Source organism: Emydura macquarii, unplaced genomic scaffold (assembly GCF_026122565.2).
Source record: "Emydura macquarii macquarii isolate MOO-44397 ecotype Brisbane River unplaced genomic scaffold, CSIRO-AGI_Emac_v2 contig_1348, whole genome shotgun sequence".
In the NCBI taxonomy this organism is placed as follows: Eukaryota; Metazoa; Chordata; order Testudines; family Chelidae; genus Emydura; species Emydura macquarii.
The window spans coordinates 10,592,266-10,614,271 of NW_027131485.1; the positions used below are offsets into that span (position 1 = coordinate 10,592,266).

General features: G+C 38.5%; 1 protein-coding gene across 2 annotated transcripts in view; it reads left to right on the forward strand.

Annotated features, from left to right (window-relative positions):
- The window catches only part of ADCY9 (adenylate cyclase 9), a 144,857-nt gene that overhangs the window by 55,994 nt on the left and 66,857 nt on the right, over positions 1 to 22,006 (forward strand). For both annotated transcript variants that reach the window (XM_067551122.1, XM_067551123.1), the window contains exon 2: positions 16,976 to 17,148. In XM_067551122.1, coding sequence (XP_067407223.1) covers positions 16,976 to 17,148 — 173 coding nt within the window. The remainder of the gene's footprint in view (positions 1 to 16,975; positions 17,149 to 22,006) is intronic.

Here is a 22,006-nt window from a genome sequence, read left to right on the forward strand (position 1 = left end):
AGTTTTACATTTGGTATTCAGAATCCCATAGGAGCAATGGTACTATCAAGAATAATGTCCATTTCATGTTCCTGCTGCTGCTCTTTGCAAAAGTTCTGAGTGGCAGCAGAGGCAGGCACTTGAATTATTCACAGGGGAGGAGGACTCAGAAACAGACTGTCTGATAGATACAGTAACAGACCTCTTACCCAGCAACCAGAACTAAGTAGAAGGTGGGAGATGTAGATATGGATACAATCCCATATTCATTCACCATTACTGGAAGCTGGATGATTCAGAGCACTGCTGTTCCTATTCTCTGCTATGTTTACACCACACTCCACTATAGTTTCTGAGTGCCACTTTCAGGCTTTTTATGTGAATTAATGTTATTTTGTCACTACTATGTGTGCATAGAATCTGACTTAGTATAGTAGCCATACAAAACAACAAACAATGGTCAAACAAGTATTACATATATTACTTGAAGATATTATTGATAGCGTACTTAGCACTATAAATGTCCATGTGACTTTACAAAATGCAAGACATGATATTGATATACAGTGCAACACTGCAACATCAATTCTACTTAACTACTCTTCTGTAGCTCAGTTTAATGGAAGAAACATGTTCATGCCACTTATACAATTATTACAATGAAGTAGATACTGAAACTCATATTGCAGAATTTCATGCCGTTAAAATGTATTCTGTCTAGTCTGACAATAGGGTGATAAGCAGCATCTTTACAATTTTGCTGGATTGTGCACTTGTCCATAAACCAGCTATTAAGTCCTGACTAACTAGATACAGAGTAACAGAGCCTGGTACATTGCTTGCGGGTGGGGAGAATAGTAGTTTCTCCTTATAAACTGATTTAATAAGAAGTGTTCAAATAAATTAGAGTACTTGATCAATACAGTAAGTATTCAGACCGTGCTGATATGTGCTGTTGATGGGTGAGAAAACACTGACCTTGTTCTCTGCATTGAAAACTGATGTTAAAAATGAAGAAGCCATATGAGGATATGGGAATGGCTTCTGTCTTGAAAATGATTCCTTTTGCTTTGATTATCTTTGTGGTTTTTTATTTTCATTTAGCATGAAAGCTTATATTACCCTGTTAAGGCTATTCATTTAGTTAATGAAGTTTTTCTCAAACTAACGGGAGTCAGTGGATATCAGTTAAATTTCAATAAACTTTTGTATCGTCCGGATTCATACATGGTTACAATGAACTATTTTTAAGGCCTCTTGCAGAATGCAAACATCAGTAAGCATGCCCAAGAAGTTCCAGTGACAATAAGTGTTTATGGAGAAAAGCTGACTTACGTATTTTAGTGAACATTAGGTGTAATATGAAACTTGGATGATAAGTAGAAATGTACATTAGTAGCCTTGCCAAAGTACTTCCATACCTTTTCCAACAATATCTTTATTTCACTATCGGTTCTTGTAATACAAAAGTGACAGGTTACACAAACATTTAGTATGCAAACAGTTATCCATGACTGAGATAAGGTTTGAATGTGCAAGTATAGTTTTAACAGTTGTTAATGCATGTCTAGAAATTGCTACAAAGCAGCAGAGTTTTCTTGCATGTAATAAGTAGAGACACCCGGACATTTTGAGGCTATATTTTCACATACATTTTACAACCTATGTGAAAATGTTAGCTTTTATGTTGTTGTTTGTTGGGTTACATAAAACGTACTTCTACTGTGAAAAGTAACTATGAAAATGGCACTTTCTTACTCAGCAGATTGTTTTGCTTTACATATTTAGTCAAGACTGCAGCTATTAACATTTCAAACAAATGTATAGCCTTTTACTCTTGTTATATCTGCAAAGCCAACATAGCTAATAATGAGGGGACTTTGGAGTCTGTTCCAAAATTGTTTATTAAATCCCAATCAATTACTCCTGTGCAAGGCCACTGAAAGCAATGAAATTGCATAAGTATCTCTCGGGGCATAATTAGAAGGCAATAGTGTAACTTGAAAGCCTAATTTGTCATGCAGGACCTTCATTACCAGTGATACACATGATGGAAAGAACTCAGCTTTACTGTAATGCACAGAAATTGCACTAATTTAAATAAATAGATTACTAAATTGATTTAGTTTAAACTGGTACATCCCCATTCTGGGGATATTCTTAAATCATTTTATATGCCTAAAATTGACTTAATTCAGTATGCCAAATGTCTAAGCATGCCTCCAGAACATCAAATTATAATGTTTTATGGGACATATTTTCATCCAACCATATAAACATGCTTACAGTTTATATTGCCACCAGTAATTCTTTCCATTAGTTACATACATTATCAACAACAGCATACAGTAACTTTTTTTTGGAGAAGGAAGTCAAGAAAGTTACTAAGATTAGAATATTTTTAAAATAATTTATTTTATTCATTTTTTGTTTCTCAGTCTGTTATTTAGCATTAACAGCTTGTTGTGTAATGTACAAATGTGGAAAAATATATGGTCCCATCTTATAAATCAATCAGACAGGTTATACAGTGTAGACACGTGATACATAGATTGCAGATCTAATATCATAGATGTGTTATCTTGGTTGACTGTCATTGAAAGGCATCCTTGGAGAGGTGTGTTTTTAAGGAGAGATTTGAGTTAAGTTGTTTGGTGTAAAGTGAGTGAGCGTGAGTTCAAATTAGACCTGATTGGGAATTTTTGTCAGAAAATTCTGATTTATCGACACCGAGACCTTTCTCAGGTCCAGGATGAAATTTTTGGTCAAAACAAGTGAGCGAGCGAGCGAGAGAGAAACTAGAATTAGACCAGTGACTAGGGCACTCATCAGAGATGTGGGGGACGGACCTACTTTCAAGTCTCTGCTCTGCCTGCCTGTTTCTTGGAGCTGTTCTACTTTGTAGAAATAATCAAATGTTGATTGGGCCAGAAAAGCAAAGTGACTTTCTAGTCTAGTGGTTATGGCATTTACCTGGTTTGTGGGTGACCCATGTTCAGGTCAGCATTCCAGATCAGGCAGAACACACCTTTATTGAGTTTGATGAAACTTTCATCAAGAAGGTTTCTCAGGTCCAGAATGGAATTTCTTGTCAAAACCAGAGAAACCTTCCCAATGAGACTTTCCTTGATCATTGAGCTGATCCAATCTCAAGAGTAACTTTGAGCAGCCTTAAGGCTGTTCTTACAGCCTGAGATCACCTGTGACTAAAGGCACTTCTACACCATCCCTATACCACAAGGCAGCTCCCATACACAAGGAATCCACAACTAGCCAGTTAATCATCTTTGAAGGTTCTTCTGTGCCACTGCAGCAGCAAAAAATTAACCTCAATGGGACTGAGGATCTGGCCCCCTAGTTTTTATTTTTCAGTTGCTTTTATTGTACAATTGCTTATTGATTTTTGCCATTATCAGACTGCTCTTGAAGAAAGCTAGTGCTGGATAGTTATTGGAAGGCCTGGAACAAGGTCATCATCTTGTTTTCTTAGGCCTTTTGTACACTAGGAATTGGTCCACACTCCACCATGTGTGACTAACAATCAAATCCAAGTGTGGACCAGAATAGCTGTGATTTGTAGTGGGGGAGTTTACCCCTGTTTTAGTGCAAATTCCTAATTTAGACAAGCCCTCAAGTTATGAGTTTTTTGGAATAAGGTCTGTATCATCTTATTATTGATTCTGAAAAGCACTTAGCACATGATCGGTGTTGTTGTAATCCATATAATAAATATTAATAATAAAAACTACACAAAGCCTTGTTCATCCCATTAGGATTGGGAGACAGGAATAATCAACAAAGAGAAATGATTAGGAAAGAATGAATGCTTTCCTTTTTCTATCTTAATTTCAAATGTCTACTTTCAGTTAATTTTCACCTAACCGTTATTTTATGTGTTAGCTCTGTCAAACAATGAAGAATATAACAAAGTTAATTTTTAATTGTAATGAGGTCCACAGATCCATGACATTGAGTACTGTGCTCTATGCCAGTGGTTCCCAACCTTTTCTCTGCTGTGGCACACATTGATACCTTTAATTATTTTGAGGCACACCACTAAATAGTCTCCAAATGAACTCATGAATGTTCATGAGACAATTCAGAACTATTCAAGTAGTTTTTCAAAGAATTCCATGGCACACCTGCTCAGGCCTGATGGCACACCAGCACACCAGCTGCAGCACACTGGTTGGGAAACACTGCTCTATGCAGTCTTTTAAGCAGACCACACCTAAACAGAGGCAGAGGAAGTGTGGCTTCACCTCTCAGAAACTGTCTGATGCTCTGCTCCCATATCATGTGCTGGTCATGATAGACAGCACCTCAGCCATGACATATGTTAACAGACAAAGGGGGAAAAGGTCTACAGACCTTCAAAGAGAAGTTCACCTCCTGAAGACTTGGGCAAAGGAGAACCGTCAGTCAATTTGCTTCCTTCACATCCAAGGCAAAATTGAATATTACAGCCAACTGGCTCAGCAGGCAAAAGCTAGATCATTCAGAAAGGGAACTACACCCAAAAGTGTTTCATCTCCTGGTAAAAAAATTTTGTCTCCCAGCGATAAATCTCTTTGCCTCCTTCCTGAATTGCAAGGTTTCAGTGTTCTTTTGCTGGTGGGGATCAAGAACCAAGGCAACAGATGCCTTGTTGTAAAGATGGCCAGAAGGAGCTCTTATATGCCTTTCCTCTCTTCACCAGAATGCTACTGAAGTTCAGGAGAGAAGGAGCACTAATAATTCTGATAGCCTCATTCTGGCTAAGGAGGTCTTGGTTCTCTGATCTCCTTGATATGGTGCAATGACATCCCATCTTCCTGAGAACTGTCTACTCATCCTAAATGACAGAAGGACAATGAAATTATTTCAGAATAGAACATAAGAATTCAGATTTGAGAGTTTGTTCATTTATTGTGAGGAACTGAAGAAAGGGCACAAGACCCATGCAAACGTGCTGTCAAAATGGATTACAATAAGTGCTATCTTGAAGCATATGCTTCTTGAGGGACTCTTATCATTTCCCTTGAAAAATAATTCCACCTTCTGAGCAGAGAGAGGGACAACACTTCCATAGTATAGATTTTCAAAATTGTGTATATTCCTCCAAACGTTTCAGTAGAATTGTTTTAATCTTTTTCTTGAGAAGCAGTCCCAATGTAATTGGGGTAGTGGTGATCACTATAATTAAGGTTGCATAAACAGTTCCCTTATTTCTCCCCTTCACTTATAACTTAGCAAAGTGTTCACTCATTGCATTGAAATTTTCCAGGATGGATCTTTGCAGAAATATGGTTTTTTCTGTAATATTTAAGCAAAAACATTTCAGCCATTTTTGCAGTAGGAAAGAAGAGAGTGGGGGAAATGTGTCTTCCTGATTATAATATAATTGTTTTTTTGGTTTTTTTGTAATAACAGCTCTAGTGCTGAAATATCTGGAGATAAAAAGCTGAAATTTAGCATGGTAATAACGTATGAAAGCGTAATTGGGGGACTGGGGCAGGTGAAAATTTGTTTTGATTTGTCCAAGTTGTGAACTCTTGGAAAGTGCACTTTGTCCTGTTTTCACCTGTTGATTTTTGTCAGGTGGGCAATAGGAGGGATCCTTCCTGTGGCTCTCATCAGTTGCACAGGACAAAGTATTCTGATTGCTGTTCATTGTCATATTTTGCTTTTTTCTTTAAAAGTAAAAGAAATGCCACTAAATCCCAGCTATGTTAAGAAACTGTTAACATTTCATTGTTAAACTAATAAATAATAGAAATGACAAAATTAATGTTAAACTAGCAACCTTAACTCTGTCCCTTTGTGCTTGTATTATGTCAGTCTTTAATTATGTGGTACCATAACTTTTTGATTAGTATAATAAAGATTTTTTTCTACCTCCTTGGATGCACATGCTGAATAACTTGTAGTAGTGTTTATGTCAGACATACTGCATTAAAGTTATTTGTATAAAATAAGTATACAGTAAACCATTCTCACACAAAATACTTCTGTGACATTATGCAGGGTATAATCCGGACTCTTGAACATGCCTCCATGGGGGGATCCTCCATGCCATCCCCTAGTTCTTCAACCTACGATGTCTCTTACACCGCTTTACTGTGTCCTGGTGCGTTAACAAGCAGTCTCCAGCATGTAAATTGCTCCCAGTTACACAGTATTGAGTGCTACTAGCTAGGCACCCATGAATTAAACTGCAGAGCAACACCAACAAGCTGTCTATCCCAGACTTCCCCCAGAAATGTGCCTCTTGTACTGCCCAACACACTGATGAACAATGCAAGCTTATATAAAGTTTGTCATTTCATCTATGCAAAATTATATGCACCAGCCTTGTTATTCCAAACGGAATTTCCCACACACTTTAATCCAAACACACTGGTTAAAATAAAACAATAAGACAAGTTTATTAACTACAGAAAGAAAAGAAAATATTTAAGTGACTACAAGTAATGATGCATAAAAGTCAGGATTGATTACAAAAGAAATAAAAGATAAAATGTAACTGACATCCAACTTAAACTAAAACGGATCCAGATCAAATATTTTTCAGTCACCTATATGCTATAACAGGCTGGATTTTCTTTCCAGCCAGGACATCCCAAAGTAGTCCAGTATGCCTTTCTTTGTTGTTCAAATGTTGATGATGTCATCAGCAGAGGTAAAAGGAGGAGTGGAGTAAAGCATTTTAACCCCTCTTTTACAACCCAGTCATTTGTGCTAGAAAAATCTTCAATTTTCAGTTGAGTCATTTGCGACAGCCCATCTCTTGTAAATGTGAGCTTCCAACTGTCCCTTAGATTAAATGTAAATTTCTTGGTCACACCTTCCCTTTGCTGGAGAATGGCTGCGTAAGCAAGTGATAGCCTTTAACACCTGGCTGGAGTGCCAGTGTGTCTTTGTCTCTGAAAAAACTGATTAGGGCCTGCTTTTATTAACCTTGAAGCATGTTATAACAAAATTATACAGTAGAATCTTGTAACTTTACATACAATGTTGCGACACATATTTTACCAAGACAAGACTGAGTCTTAAAATGATACCTCACAAGGCATACCTTATACAAAATGTATCATAGTCTTGAAAAGTGGTGAACATAATAGTATAGATTGTCACAACTACATAGTAAGTATATAGCATAAGGAATAATGAAAATTTACTAGTCAGACAATATATAAGCTTTATAGTTAAATGCCTCTTTTGCTGAATTACACATAAGGAAGTCTGTGCTGCTGGCTGAAAAGAAACTGCTGAGGAAGGACCCAATTCAGCACTGATATGCAGAGACAAAGATGAGGGGCCTGTCTAATAACATCCTAGACCATGATCTTCTATAAGTACTGAACTCAAGACCTTTATATCCGCATGAACCTCTACTCTTAAGCTAAAAGATCAAGTGTATGAGTGAAAAGGCAGTAGGTAACTCAAACTTTGGTATGTGGTCTGGCCACTAGAGGGGGACAAAGAGCCACATTATGTTAGCTTGGGTTATACCTGTGCGGCTGAGGGAATACAAATGCACTGTACTTCTGGACATGTTTCCTAACAGAGTGGAATAAATGCTACTCCTTGTTAAGTTATGAAACCAGCTCCACATCCCCTGTGTGAAATATTTAGAGTATATCTTTATGCATTTGGTGAAAAGGGTGAGATTAGGCAGGAAAGCAGGCATGGCCGACTTGAGGGCTGTTCAACGTTTATTATCAGGCAAAGGGATACATAGTGGGAGCAATATGAGACAACAGTTACAATGCAACCTCAGAGCTGGGGTAACAGATTAAATACAGAAATGGAATAGCAGATTTTATCAACCCATTCTCAAAGAATGAGAGAAAAATTACATTCTTTAGATTTTATGTCTAAAATATTAGTTAGCTAGGACTATTGGTAGTTTCTTGAGGATCTCAGATAAACATGGTTTTGCACAGCAAATAAGGGCCAGTTGGCAGGTGATTGTTAAATTAAATTAAACCGATCAATTAAAGATCATTCTAATAGCTTTGTATCCTGGGCATGGCACCTCAGAGTAGGAAATTTGTAAGGCTATGACGTGGAGTTTCTATACAATCCTTTGTTAAAAGTTATCCAACTGGATGTTTGATCGTCTGCCCATGTCTCTTTTGGGAGGAAGGTACTGCAAACAATTGTTACGTCACTGTCCCGCTTTGTAAATGTTTGGCACTAGTTAGTCCCAGTAGTCAAGGGCTGATACAAAGAATGAATCAGAAACTAATTTTTTCCTATCAGAAAAATTGTTCACTATGGGTACCTATCTGAGTGATGTAATGTAAAGCAAGATAATTTAGATCACTGATTTAAATTGCTTGAAACTTTAAAAAACAGTGTATTAAGGTTTTGTTAGAACTAATTTGAAAATTTGTGCTGTAGCACCTTTAGGTTAAAATGTATAATGAACTAAATTATAATTTTTTTTAACATGTCACAACTGTATAGGGTATCTTATTTGAATTTTACAAAATTGCTCTAGGCAAAACCCCCAAAATATTGAAAGTCAAGGCTCTGATCCTGCAAACGCTTCAGCAGATGTGTAACTTAACTCACTTAAGATAGTCTTCATTACTTCAGTAGGTATTCCTGTGCTTAAAGTTAAACATGTACATAATTGTTTGTAGTATCAAGGGCTGAAATTGTATTTTTATTAAAATTTTGCAGTGTCATAAAACCTTTGTCACTTCAGAACAGAATTGCTTTAGTGTTAATTAAAAGATATTTAGACTTTCAGTACATTAAAAAAGTTATTGTGAACTTTTTAATATCTGCAGGTCAAATTTTTAAAAAATGCAAGCCTAAGTTTGGGCTTCTAAGTCCCCACTGACTTCAGTCTGGAAACCCTGTCAGAGGAATATAGGCTGGCTGAAGTATTTCAGCTTTCTTGTCTTGTGGAAGTTTTTTATATTGGAAGATGATGTTGTTTGCAAATATATCAAGGGCAGATTGGAGCAGGATTCTGCTTCGTGGGTTTATAAAGTGTCTTTTGGATGTTTTTTCCCCCATGGGTTTGTGTTTATTGCCTACAAGTGTCACTTATCACTAGAAAAAATACTCTCTCTTTTTTTTATGGCACTGTGGTTTCTGTAAAGCCAATACACTATGTCCACTTCAATTCAACTAGTTAATGTAGTTACATGATGTCAGCTCATTGATTGATTGGTCAGCTCATTGAATAGCATATTTGTGTAAATTCTTTTGTTTCTGAATAGCTAAATTTTCTAAAATATTGATAGGTATCCATTATAATAAGTATCTGAAGAACATGTACTACTGAACTCCTACTAATCTGTCTGATAGAAAGGAGTTCCAGTGCTCTTTGGAGCAGCTGATATATTATAGTAGGGAAATACTTCAAGTACATTTGAAGAGATTTAGCAGCTATTGGATTTTGAGTCTCAGACAAAGCTGATAGTCTTCTTAGACACGGCAGTAGTAGTGAGACAGATTTAAATATCGGAATCCAAAAATCACAAAAATTAATGGAAGTGATAGCAGGCATAATATTATTATTCTTCACAAACATCTGTTCTTGTTACTGAAAAAAACTGAAAATATTCAGGTTTAAACAGAAAAAGTTAAATAAACTTGGATTTGCCGGTAAAAGAGAGAAGTGAGACATGAATGGAAAACAATTAGTTTAATTAATTAATAAGAGTAATTGTGTCCTGCAGGTAATTTTTTGCTACAGTTTTCCATCTCATATTGATCTCATAAAATGTCTATCCATTATAGACCTTAAAGAGCAATTCAAGACTGCTTCCAGAGAGGTCTGATAGTAACATATTTCATTACACCAAGGAATCAAAATTTGGATTCTAGTTTTCTTGTTCCCTGGAATGGGCTTGGAAACCAGTTGTTTTTTGCTCTCTGGTGATCTCCTTTGGCAGAGTGAAGGAATGATACACAGATACTGTGGAGCAGTGGGTTTCAACCTGTGGTCCATGACCCTTTGAGGCCCGCACCGTATGTCTAACATTTTCAAAGGGGTCTGCATCTCCATTTTAAATTTGTAGGGGTCAGCTAATGAAAAAAAAAATTGAAAGCAACTACTTTAGAGGTAGTGGAGAATGATTTGGGATGTTTTGTTTTGAAAGAATAATAAAAGATTGGCAAAACATCACTCCTAAAACAGAACCCTAAAGTGCCTCCAACCCAGTCTCGGAACAAAGAACCAGAGGAAATCCCTTTCTTGTGAGCATATTATACTACTACTAGACAGTTGTGTGAGCCTCTAAAGTTTCTGTCTTTCTAAATTTAACATCCAGGCTCTTTAGAAAAGTAATAACATCCTACAAAAATCAGACACTAAATTACCCAAAAAGAATAGTCTGAAATTCATGATTAGTGCTGCCAGGAAACACCTGCAGTCCAATTTTCAGAGGACAGAATAATATGTAAATTAGAGCAGGGTGTTCTTTCAGCTAACAATGTAGAGATTAACAGATTTCCAAATATTTGATGTCCCAGAGAAGTTTCTGAAGTAATTTTCCTCTCTTAATAAAGAGATAAAATAAGCTCATGGACAAGGCTTGGCAATGTAAATTTTCACTGTAAAACCACTTTAAACGGTATTGTTTTAAACACTGAATTGGAGTACATCTGGTAGAGAAGAAATTAACAGAATAAAATAGAGGGAGGAGAAATGGTTTAATAAAAAGGGATCAGATTATGAGGCTTCTTTTATTAATGTAATAATGCAAGCATATCATAGAATTTTCTTTACTGCATTGGATTGAGTCATATATGCTTTATTGGGCAACAAGATATACAAATACTGCACCAAATGCTTAATGTGTTATATATAAAATAACCGCCCTGCCACCTAGTGGTAGCAGATTAATTTAATATTGCAGTAAATTGATTAAGCCTGCTATGTGTTGATTGGTCTGAATGTTTTAGGTATTCTATCCTTTTTTCCCTTAAATGTGACAAAATAAAATGTTGACTGTAGTTACTAGAATTGAAAAAAGGAGAAGATAATGCCCTTTTATAATGGACTTGAGAGAGTTAAATCAATTTCTCAATCAGTCATAAGAAATAAATAAGTTTGACAAAATGACCAAGCATTGTTTATCAGCTTTTATTTACAAAAAAAAAAATAAAAATTAACTAGACTGACTGCAGAAGCTCTCTTGCTAAGCACTTTAGTTGAAATCACCACAAAATAGAGCAAAAGCAAGTATCTTTTTATTTAGCAGAGATTTAAAAACCTTTTTTTTTAAATGTGGAAAAGTGGGAAAGTACTATGAAGATTAAAGATTTTAAAACATTTTTGTTAATTTTTAAATAATGACAAGAATTGCACCTAATTTGCTTCCTTAAACCTCAATCCCGCAAACACACGTACTTGACTTTAAACATATGAGTAGTGTCATTGATTGATATTATTATTAAAGTAAAACACTTATTTACCGTATTTCCCCATGTATAAGATGCTCCCATGTATAAGACGCACCTTAATTTTGGGGCCCGAAATTTGAAAATAAATGTATTACGGTACATCACCGGTAAGTACCACTGTATGTATAAGACGCACCCAGTTTTTAGACCCCAAATTTTTCGAAAAAAGGTACGTCTTATACATGGGGAAATACGGTAAGTGTTTGCAAAATGGTGGTGTTAGTGTATCTATTCTTGAATCAAACATTTTGTTATGCTCCATATTTAGTATGTGTGATGGGGGGTGGGAGGATGGAGGATTTGAAGAAGTGTTTTTTATAGATTAGATTCCCCTTTGTAGGGCCGATAATTAGCTATTTTAACAAACTTAGACCATAGAACTAAAACACATGGGACAAAGCCAGGTGTGTGATAATACTTCTTGGTGCCAAATGCTGCAAAAACTGCTTTTGGTTAATAGGGTTTGCCAGATATGAAGAGTGGCAGAATCACAATCCAATGTCATTGAAGACTGTGGAGAATGTGGAAACTGCTTTTCCAAACAAGTTTTCAGTTACTTCAGGACAGGCTTTTCATTTTTTCGTTCAATGTGGAACTCCACTTGGAGAATTTTATTTACATAACATGCATACCAAAATATTGTCAAAAAGCTCAAATGCTGTACAACAGAACAGAAACAATTCCAATTATATAAAAACATAATAACATGCTGCCTTTTTAAAATACAAAACAAAGAGGGGGCAGCAAATTTTTAAAAAGGGAAAGAAAAGCATTGGACAGGAAGATAATAAATATGAGCCCTACATCTTTAAGGGGACTTTTAAAAATCGGGGAGAGAACAAATTTCAGGGGATACTGGTGTAGAGCTCCCATAATAAAAGTGTAATTGTTGACTGATGACGTGATGGGTTCCTTAAACCAACAAGCAGCATCTAAGTGCACTCCCATCAATACAAGTCTCAAGGAGCTGATGTCAGCTATACAATAAGCAGGTCAAACAGCTAAGGACTTAAAGAACAATTCAAAGGCTTACATTTTTATCAACTTCTAAGTAACAGAACAGCCCACCCCACAATCAAGTGAACATGGATTTATAATAATTGTCATTATCACAAGCAGATATATTGATAGTGCAAAACTCTAATGAAACAAACAAAAGTACATCTGGTGTAACGGGGACGATAGAAGAACAAAAACACTTCTCTACCACATCAAACTTACAATTTTCCATTTGAAAGGCATGGTCAAAATTGTTAAAATCAACCTAATTTTCTGTATCTGAGGAAAATCTGCCCAACAAGTGGGGGACACGAAGGAGTGAGCTTTCTTATAAGACAGATTTTACCCAAAAATAAGACTCTTGTCCTCCCAGGGTTGAGAATAAGTCAGACCCAGTGCATCTATCTGGCAGTGTTGTTGAAACATTTTTCCAGAACAGAGAAACAATTGCAGATTAATTTCTACCTTCTAGGAATAACTAGAACCACTGAAAGATAGTTCCAGGCATACTAGTAATGTTACTTGGTTGCAGAACCAATGTGGACAATCATATTAGAAGTTGCTCAGAGGTCTACTATGACCAAAATGGCCAGCTGATTCTGATGTGAAACCAGCAGGAGATTATTCACAGTCTTGATGAGCACTGTTTAAAAAATAAAGAAAGGCCAAATCAAGACTGGAACTTACCTAGGATGTCATTGCTGTCTCAAGTGAAACTGGAGTTGAATATCCATCATCTTCCCTTTGAAAGGGCAAATTGTGCAACTAGGAAATAAAGGACAATAATTCCAGGGTCAAGTGATGGTTTCTTGAGGAGAAAGGTGATCTTCAGCATTCAGGGATGGTTAGTACCTTCCCTCCTTAAGTGAGACATTCATAATGTCGGTCAGTAATGAAACTAAAGCTAATTTACTTGCCTTAAGCAGCCACACTAGACAGAGGTCGAAGCCCAAAATGATGATTTGCTTTAGTCATCTCCTTTCCAGTCTATGGATTAGCTGTTGCAAATGTCAGAGCTCTCTGTTAAACCACAGTGGCTTGTGGGGGACCAGTGACAACACATCACAGTGAGTGACCATGGAGATGAAGTCCCTCTAAAGGCATAGTTGTCTGTGAGCTGATGAACAACCTGGTTGGAGGGGAAGGGAAGACAAGCTCTGCCTCAGAATCAATAGATAGCTACAGAAATCCATGGGATTCATAAGTAACTGAGTCTATGATAAAACAATCTGATCCTCACAGAATATGTATATCAAATAGCGTTTGTAATGAAATACTTGAAGTGGTGCTTAGACATCAAATGGAGCAACCATTAGCCCTCACTTACTTTAAAAAAAATAATTTTTAGACTAACTATATAAATGCATCTGCCAGATACAATTCATTAAAAATATATACTTCTCCGAACATCCAATACTAGAATGGCAAAAACATCATCTATCAGTTACCAGTGTAGCTCAGCCAGTTCTCGGCTTCTGATTTACGGTATGTCTACACTGCAGTCAGAGGTGTGATTGCAGTTTAGGTAATCATACCTGTGCTAGCTTTAATCTAGTTAGCATGGCTAGTGAATATGTAGTACCACAAACCCCAGCATGGGCTAACAACGCAAGTACATAGCTAGAATTCCAGGCAGGCTTGTTCAGCTTATACTGAAGCCCAGGATGCCATGTCTTCACTGCTATTGTTGGCCTTGCTAGCTAGATATAAGCTAGCACAGGTATGCTGCAAGCACACCTTATTTTGCAGTATAGACATACCCCTGGTTAACTCAGTACAACTTGTGTGTGTGGATAAAGCTGAAGGCAATGAAGCACCTAGCTGTGACCCTAAGAGCCCCTAAGTGCCAACTGGCAAAGAGTTCACTGTTCTTTAACAGCAGCTCCTATCAAACTGACAAACTCATTACATCTAACACATCACTTTCATAGTTTTTACCCAAAAAGGGTCATGTGAAGTGTCTAAAGGAAGCTTACGTCCCCATAATCGTTGTGTGATGTTTGTACAGATGGCATTTAAGAAGTTGTATGTATATATTGAAAACATGTTTAGAATCCCAAGCAGGGTTGACAAGCTGGTTTTGCCAGACAAAGGCATGTCGAATTTCCTGCCTTGGTTCATATGTAAGTTAAGCATTGTAAAGTCAGCGCAAAGGACACCCCATTTTCATGAGAAAGTCAACAAGAAAAATAGGTCGGTGGTGGGCGGGAGGGGGGGATGTGAAACAAACAGGAGTATGGGGAAGACACAGCTTGGAGTCAGCATCTAGGAGAGATACCGCAGGGAGTCATCCTGACTCAGGGAACAAAACCAGTGGATTTGGGGTGTCAAAGGAAGGCGCAAGCACCGCTTTTTCATCCTGATCTTAAGCAGGTAACTGGGCACTGCAGTTATACCCATGGAAACAGGATCTCAACCAACCTCATTTGAAACACTGGAAGAAAGGGCTCAGGTCAGAAATTGCTTCAGACAAGGTTAGCCTGTTAAAATTAAGTCTTAGTTTAGTAGAAGCTTGTTTTCTTGTTTTGTTTATACATGGATTTCAGCGCTATTTTGTTATATTGGAGCTGATACTCAGTTGAATCAAACAAACTGGTATGTGTACTATTTTCTTGGGAGTAATGAACCTGGTAATTATTGTGAGCATCCAGTCACAGGGGCTGGACCATACAAGGGGACACTTCTGAGGAGTTCAGGGACTGGTGTACACCAAGTGTTTACCTGCAAGGCAAATAAGTGCTGGCAGAGCCCAGAGGAGAGTGTTTGAGGGGCTGGCAGTGTCAGGGAGCTGACACCCTGCTACCAAAAGAAAGACCCCCTCTCACTAAGGCAGGAGGGTAACATGATGACTCACAGTTCTGGACACCCGAGAAGGTGTCTCACCAACTCCCATTGAGTTTTATTGGGATTGAAGTACTGAACTCTTGAAAATCCTAGCCCTTGCATTTGAGTAAGTATCTGTAGTTAAACAGGCCTGTGGCAGTGACAGGTAATTTTTGATGCCCCAATTTTTGGTTGCCCAACTTGAGACACCATCATTTTTAGAGGGCAGATGCTCTTCAATTTCTGAGAAGCATGCCCCTTTAAGATGTCTTAAGCAGGGCACCTAAAATCATTAGTCACATTTTCCAGTGTAGACCATGGTACTTAATTCACATCTAATTTATTTTATTTTATTTATTATAACTTTTTAGAAATAAACCTGTAAAGGACTATAAGTAACAAAAACGTTAGAGCAAAGATAAAATGCCTATGTCTCTGTCTTCATTCCTAGAGGATGGTCCTGAATGCCATAAGATAAAATTTTACAGTAATAAAATAAGCATTAGTAACAGGAAATGCCACTTAGGCCTTCATGTTTTTTTCCTTTTCTGAACTGGTGGGAGAGACTGGTTAACTTTTCACAAGACATAGTATACACCAACCTGGCATCTGTGTTATGTTTCCCATTATTTCTCAAAGGAGGTCACTGTTGCAAAAATATACAGATATTCATTCTTTGAAAAAGTTACATTATTCTTAAATGTATCAAACTAAACCTCTGTATAATTTCTAATATTTAGAACTTTCTAACATTTAACACTTCACAATTTCAGAGCATTACCAATATTAACAAATCCTTAAAAGCACGTCTGCCAGGGAGGGCATTAAGAATTATCATAATAACATAAATGGAGGAATATAGGTAGAGATAAGGGGCCTGATTTTCAAGGCTGGTGTATGCCTGCAGTTCTGATGAATTTTAGTGGGAGTGCGTATGGCTCAGCCCTGGTCTACACTACAGAGATAGATCAATGCAAGGCAGCTTACGTCAACCTTAGATGTCTACACTAAAATTTTGCTCCCGCTGATGTAAGTTGCCCACTACACCAACTTAACAACTCCACCTCCACGAAAGGCATAGAGTCAGTGTTGATGTAGTTAGGTCAATGCAGTGTCAGTGTAGGGACTGTATTGCTTACATCGACTGTTTATGGCTTTCAGAAGCTCTCCCAGAAAGCCCCACACTGACAGTTCAATTGGTGCAAGCACTATTTGTGAGTATATGCACCATCTATACAAGGAGCAAAGTGTAGACACGCACAAGCGATGTAATACTGCAGGGGCTGTATGCCAACAAAAGTTAGAGCGACTTAATTTTGTAGTGTAGACATACCCTCAGTATCTCTGAAAAGGAAGCCACAAGTATTTTGCCAAAGCCCATTGAAGTAGTTCTCAGAGCTGGAATTAGAATTTTGAAGTTCCTGACTTCTAATCCCATGCATAGGCCATTGCTCCCCCTGAATGAGTACAATAGGGAGAGCAGAATAAGGTATGCAGCTACCTTTGTTACAGTTTGTTAGGATTTCCCAGCATCATGTATTTCCAGATACAGTAGAAAAATTTAACTCCCAGCATCTTAAAACTAATATTCAAATTCTTCAGGTTTGTGTACAAACGATAATTATTTATACTGTATCATTGAGTCTTGATGTTCATCAAGTGTGGAAATCTGTTATCTATAATTCATATCTAAGAAATCAAAGAATGAGAAACTAAGAATTGCTTCCATAAATGACTTTCTAATTGTGTAATTTTTCCGTAGGTTTGAAGACTTACCTGATAGCTGGTCAGAAAGTGAAGGAGTCTCATTGCAGCTGTTCACAGGCATTGGTTCCTGGCATGGAGGCAGGAGACAGAACCAAGATACAGGGAGCGTCATCAGCTGAGAATATTGGTGACTTGACAAAGCCTCTCAAACACTCAGAGAAACCCAAGGTTAGGGTTGTTGGCTTTTATTGTTGTTGGGGTTGTTTTGTTTTTGTTTTAAATTCAGGCAAAGTATTTTTAGAACTCTAGAGGTCTGAAGCAAGTTATGGGCAAGGGATAAGAGAGACTGTGACAGGATCCACTCACCACAATGGCACCTCCTGCTGGCTGTCCTGGGGATTAACATGGCCAGTTGGTACACCCTCTTCAGATGGTGCCTCTCCTGTCTTCCTCTCACCCTGCAAATCCGCCTCATTCCAGGACCCACAGACTCCTTTTCATGACTTGGCTCTTTGGCTGGGTCACTATCTGTGTTTCCCCCTTCCAGGGTTACTCAAAGTCCTTTTATGCAAACAGTCCCAGGCAGTCTTCTCCTGTGCTGCTCTGATGGTACCACTTCCCCAGTGGCCAGTAGGAAAACCCAGGCCCATCCACTACTCCAGTCCAAGGACTCTCAGCTCAGCAGTTCTGGGCTCTACCCTCTTACCCTCACTGCCCCTTACCTGCACTGCTTCCTACTTTTCCTAGTTTGCACCCCTCCTCTGGGAATACCTGTGCCAAACCCACTCTCTCTTCCGAGGGAGTGACTGCAGACTACCTCCCTGCAACTCCCAAACACCCTCTTCCAGGGAGTGACTACCCTTCCCCCAGAGCCAAATCAGGTTTCATCTCCTGGGCTTCATAGGCTCTGGCTATTCCTGCCCAACTGAGCCACCTTTAATCAAATCCCTGATCCCTAGCTCCTCCTCCAGGTGTAGCTTGGGCAGTTAAATGGCCTACCTGGCCACTTCAACACTTTCTAATCCTGTGTGGGGTGAACACTTCATCAGAGAGGCTTTCTATTGCTGGCTTGCTTACATGCTTTCTTTGTGTTTTGTTCATAACATCAGTTTGGTCTATGACTAAAGAAAAAAAAAATTAAAAAAGATTCATCCAAGCACCTGAAAAATCAGACTTGAACGAGCATGGTTAATTTTCAGATGTGCTACTGAACAAATAATTTTCTAAATATCTGTAGTTCGGAATAGACAAATTAACAAATTCCTCTTTCAACAGTCTCAACTGAATGTTAAAAGAAAATGTATCTCTGCACTTTGGCACACTCCATTTTTAGCTCCTGGGCTACTGCTTTCCTATTGTCTGTTGAGGAGTGGCAATACCTCTACTCATGCTTCAGATTTGACACCATCAAATTCTCTGCTTTCTCAGCTGACACTGCCTTCCTCTCCTGTTTCTTCCTTTTTCTCTCTCTCACACAAGAGCCTTAAAATGATGTGCATTCTAGTAATCTAGCCTCCTGCTACTGAATATGCAATAGACATCAGTAAATCCAGGGCAGACAATACTCCGTGTAGCCAGTGATTGCAGGGTTGGCCTGCATGAATTGCTCTTGGCGTTAGTTGCTGTAAAACAGATAATGTCATTTGGTAGGCTTTTATGCCATTCCCCACTTTGCTGCTGCTATAAGGGGGTGTCACCAGAGCAAGGTGGGAATAGTTGAGGCACTTCTGTATTGTGTGTATGCCTAATTATAGCTCTGGCCCCTTTAGCTGCCTTTAAAATTTAGAGCAGCCCTCAGGCTCTTCTGCTTACACATGGGAGACCATCCCTTCACACAGTGGCCCCAGAATTAAGGGCATGCAGAGATGAGCTTTATGCCATTTTAGCCTATCCCCTTTCCCAAACCTGCACTGGGTATACTTTGGCTTATCCCAAGTCTTTTGGTGATATAAAACCCCTCTTTCTATATGTTATTTATTTATCACTTCACACAACACAAGCAGCAGGGGTCACCTAATGAAATGAATAGGCAGTAGGTTTAACACAAACAAAGAAAATACTTCTTCACACAACACACAGTCAACATGTAGAACTCATTGCCAGGAGATGTTGTGGAGGCCAAAAGTATAACTGGATTTAAAAAAGAATTAGATAACTTCATAGAAGATAGGTTCATTAATGGCCCAAGATGGTCAGTGACGTAACCCCCATGCACCAGGTGTCCCATAACTTCTGACTGGCGGAACCTGGGACTGGATGACAAGGGATGAATCACTTGAAATTGCCCTCTGAAGCACCCTAGTATTGGGGAGACAGAGAAACCACTGAGTGTTATCAGGCTTATTAGTTTTGTGCTAATAGCTAGAAGTGACACAGCCTAGAAGAGACTTATGAGAGAGGAGCAAAAAATAGAGCTGTTTCAGGCATGGGAGGGAGGGGAGAAAGAACTAAACAGAGCAGTAGAACTGAGCTGCCAACCAGAGCGGAGTGCAGAAAGAGAAGGGACTGAGCAGAGCAATAGATTGAGCTGCCAGGCTGAGACGAAGAAGTTGGGCCTGGTTGATGTTGACACACAAGTAAAACCTTAACTGGGAGGAGAATGAAACTATGGAGAGTGTGCTACGGGGTGTGCCTGAGACTTCACTTTGAATGTGTTGTTTGTTAGTGCTCTGATCATAGGTTTTTTCGGGACCGAGGATGCAGAGAGGTGGGTAAGTGGCAGTTATTTTTACCAGAAAAGTGATTGCTTAATTTGCCAATCAAGTCAGAGTAGGCTTTATAGTAAAATAAACTGCAGTTTAATTATTTGCTACTACTGCAAACATGATTTGATTTGATTTGATTTGATTTTAGCAGGGAGATGGCTTTTCTCTCAGGCATTCTACAAGACTTTCAGTATTTGGAAAGGCCTGGTAATGTAATTTGTAAATCAATTGACACTTACTAACTATTTTAGTACAAAACAAGCAACATTGGCAGTGTGGGAAGAACTGGTAGAAAAATTTTCTTCAGAATGATTTTCTGATTAAAAACGCCTTTTCACATTCTGTCAGTGAAATTGACAAAACGTTTCCCGTAGTGCTGCCAAGCTGAGAGCCCCGGCCTCTCTGCCTCCCCATTTACTTCCCCACATCTATGAGCCTGAGAGGCAGAGTGCCCCAGCCCTTCCCCCCTACTATAGATCACACAGAGCTGGGGGTAAGCAGGGAGGCTGAGCACCCAGGTCTCTCTGGCTCTTGTCAGTTTCACTTGAGAATGGAAAAAGATAGGTTGCAGTACCTATGTTGTTAAAATATTGCAATAGACTCTTACTTATATCCCCTCAACAATAAATATGCTGTAGTTTAAATGCAAAACCTCATAGCTGAGCTAGTTACAATATAGTGTTATAATTCCAATTCTGTCAAGAGGTGGGGCTTGTACAGAATTACGATGGTGAAGGAAAGATACAGAAACAATTAACTAAATTTATTACATACAGCAATTACTGAGTCAAGAAGATGACTCTTATATAACACTATAATCTGCTAATTTATTTTGGTACCAAGTTTATTTACTATATTTTGCCAAGAGTCATATTTTACTATTGTTAGAAATCATAATGGACTGTAAAATATATTAATATCACTTTAATACAAAATTAGGTATGGTTTGCTTTGCACTGGTATTCTCTAAAAGTTTATTAATCTATTATTCAGCATATCTAGGACACACACTCACTAAGTATATATGAATATTTAGAGTTAATAATGAAGTTGACGATGCTGACTTGCCCACATAGCGACAACTCAAATAAACTCCTGTCTATTTTAAAAAGTCTTGTGCTTCCCTTTTGAGATTTTCTCTTATGATATAACCTCAGGGACCAGCCATTTGTGATGATCTCAGCGGTTTTTTAGCAAGATTAAACAGAGAATAATATTTTTTGAATCTCAGTGTTAACTAACTTCTGCAGTGGGTAAATATGTTGTCTAATAATCTGGGAGTGCATAGGGCTTGTTGGTCTGTTTGAAATATTCACTTTTCAAGGCCTTTTTGCATGGTATCAACAAAAGTGATGTAAAGACATTCATGATAGTTAGACATAGATCATAACATTCCCTTTTAATAAACCTGCTTAAGAACAGAGACTTCTTGGAGTTTCAGCCTGTGTTGGCATTTGTTGAGGCATCACATGTCTAGAAGGGGGCAAAAGTCTGCCTGTTTGCAGATAAGGAAGTTCTGTAAGTAAGCCCCTGACCCCCACACTGTTTCTGGCGAGGAGCAGACCTGATGGCTCACTTGCTGAGAAGTTCTAGAACCTCCATCTGAAAAGCAAAGGACTTCATAGGCTTGTCGAGCCACTGTGTGGATCAATAGCGCCAGGAATAAGGGTCTGGAACAACCATGGAGTAACAGTTCTCAGACTTTAAGTCTTAGCGTGCCACATATAAAACTCAAAAATACTTGGCATCTCACCTCGTAATTTCAGTCATTGTTGTAATAGTTTCTTAATCTTGGTTTATACTTTGAAACAAACTGCGTACTGCTAAATTGTGGCCTGCATATCGTCAGCAATACATGTACCACAGTTTTGAGAACAACTGCTATAGAGTGTCCAAGAGAAACCATCCTTCTTTCATAGGCATCTGAGGTTGTACGGACCCACGCCGCTACAAAATGACTCAAAGATGATTGCCAACTGGTATTGGGGCAAGGGCAGAGGAAGGGTGGGGCTTGCTTTTAAGTAAAGCTGTTTGAAGGGCTCAGAGGGGAAGCCTTTGAAAACAGATTACAAAATGTCCAGAAAAAGGGAAGGTGAAGGTGAAGGTGAAGGGAAGGTGAAGCCACAAAAATGAGCAGTTGATTTTGTATGCCCAATTTAGCATTCTCTTCCCAAAGGCAGATGTGTCTACAGCCGACAGTGATCTGTTGGCAAGTCTGGTGACATCAAATGCCACATAGGAACATAGCAGTTACCATAGTGGGTCAGATTCATTGTCCATTTAGTTCAGTGGTTTGGCCCAAGAGGGCTTTCAAAGTGGCCTGCGGCTCCCCTCCCGCTGGCCGTAGAAGGGAGCCACTGCCTAGGGACCCAGCGGCAATG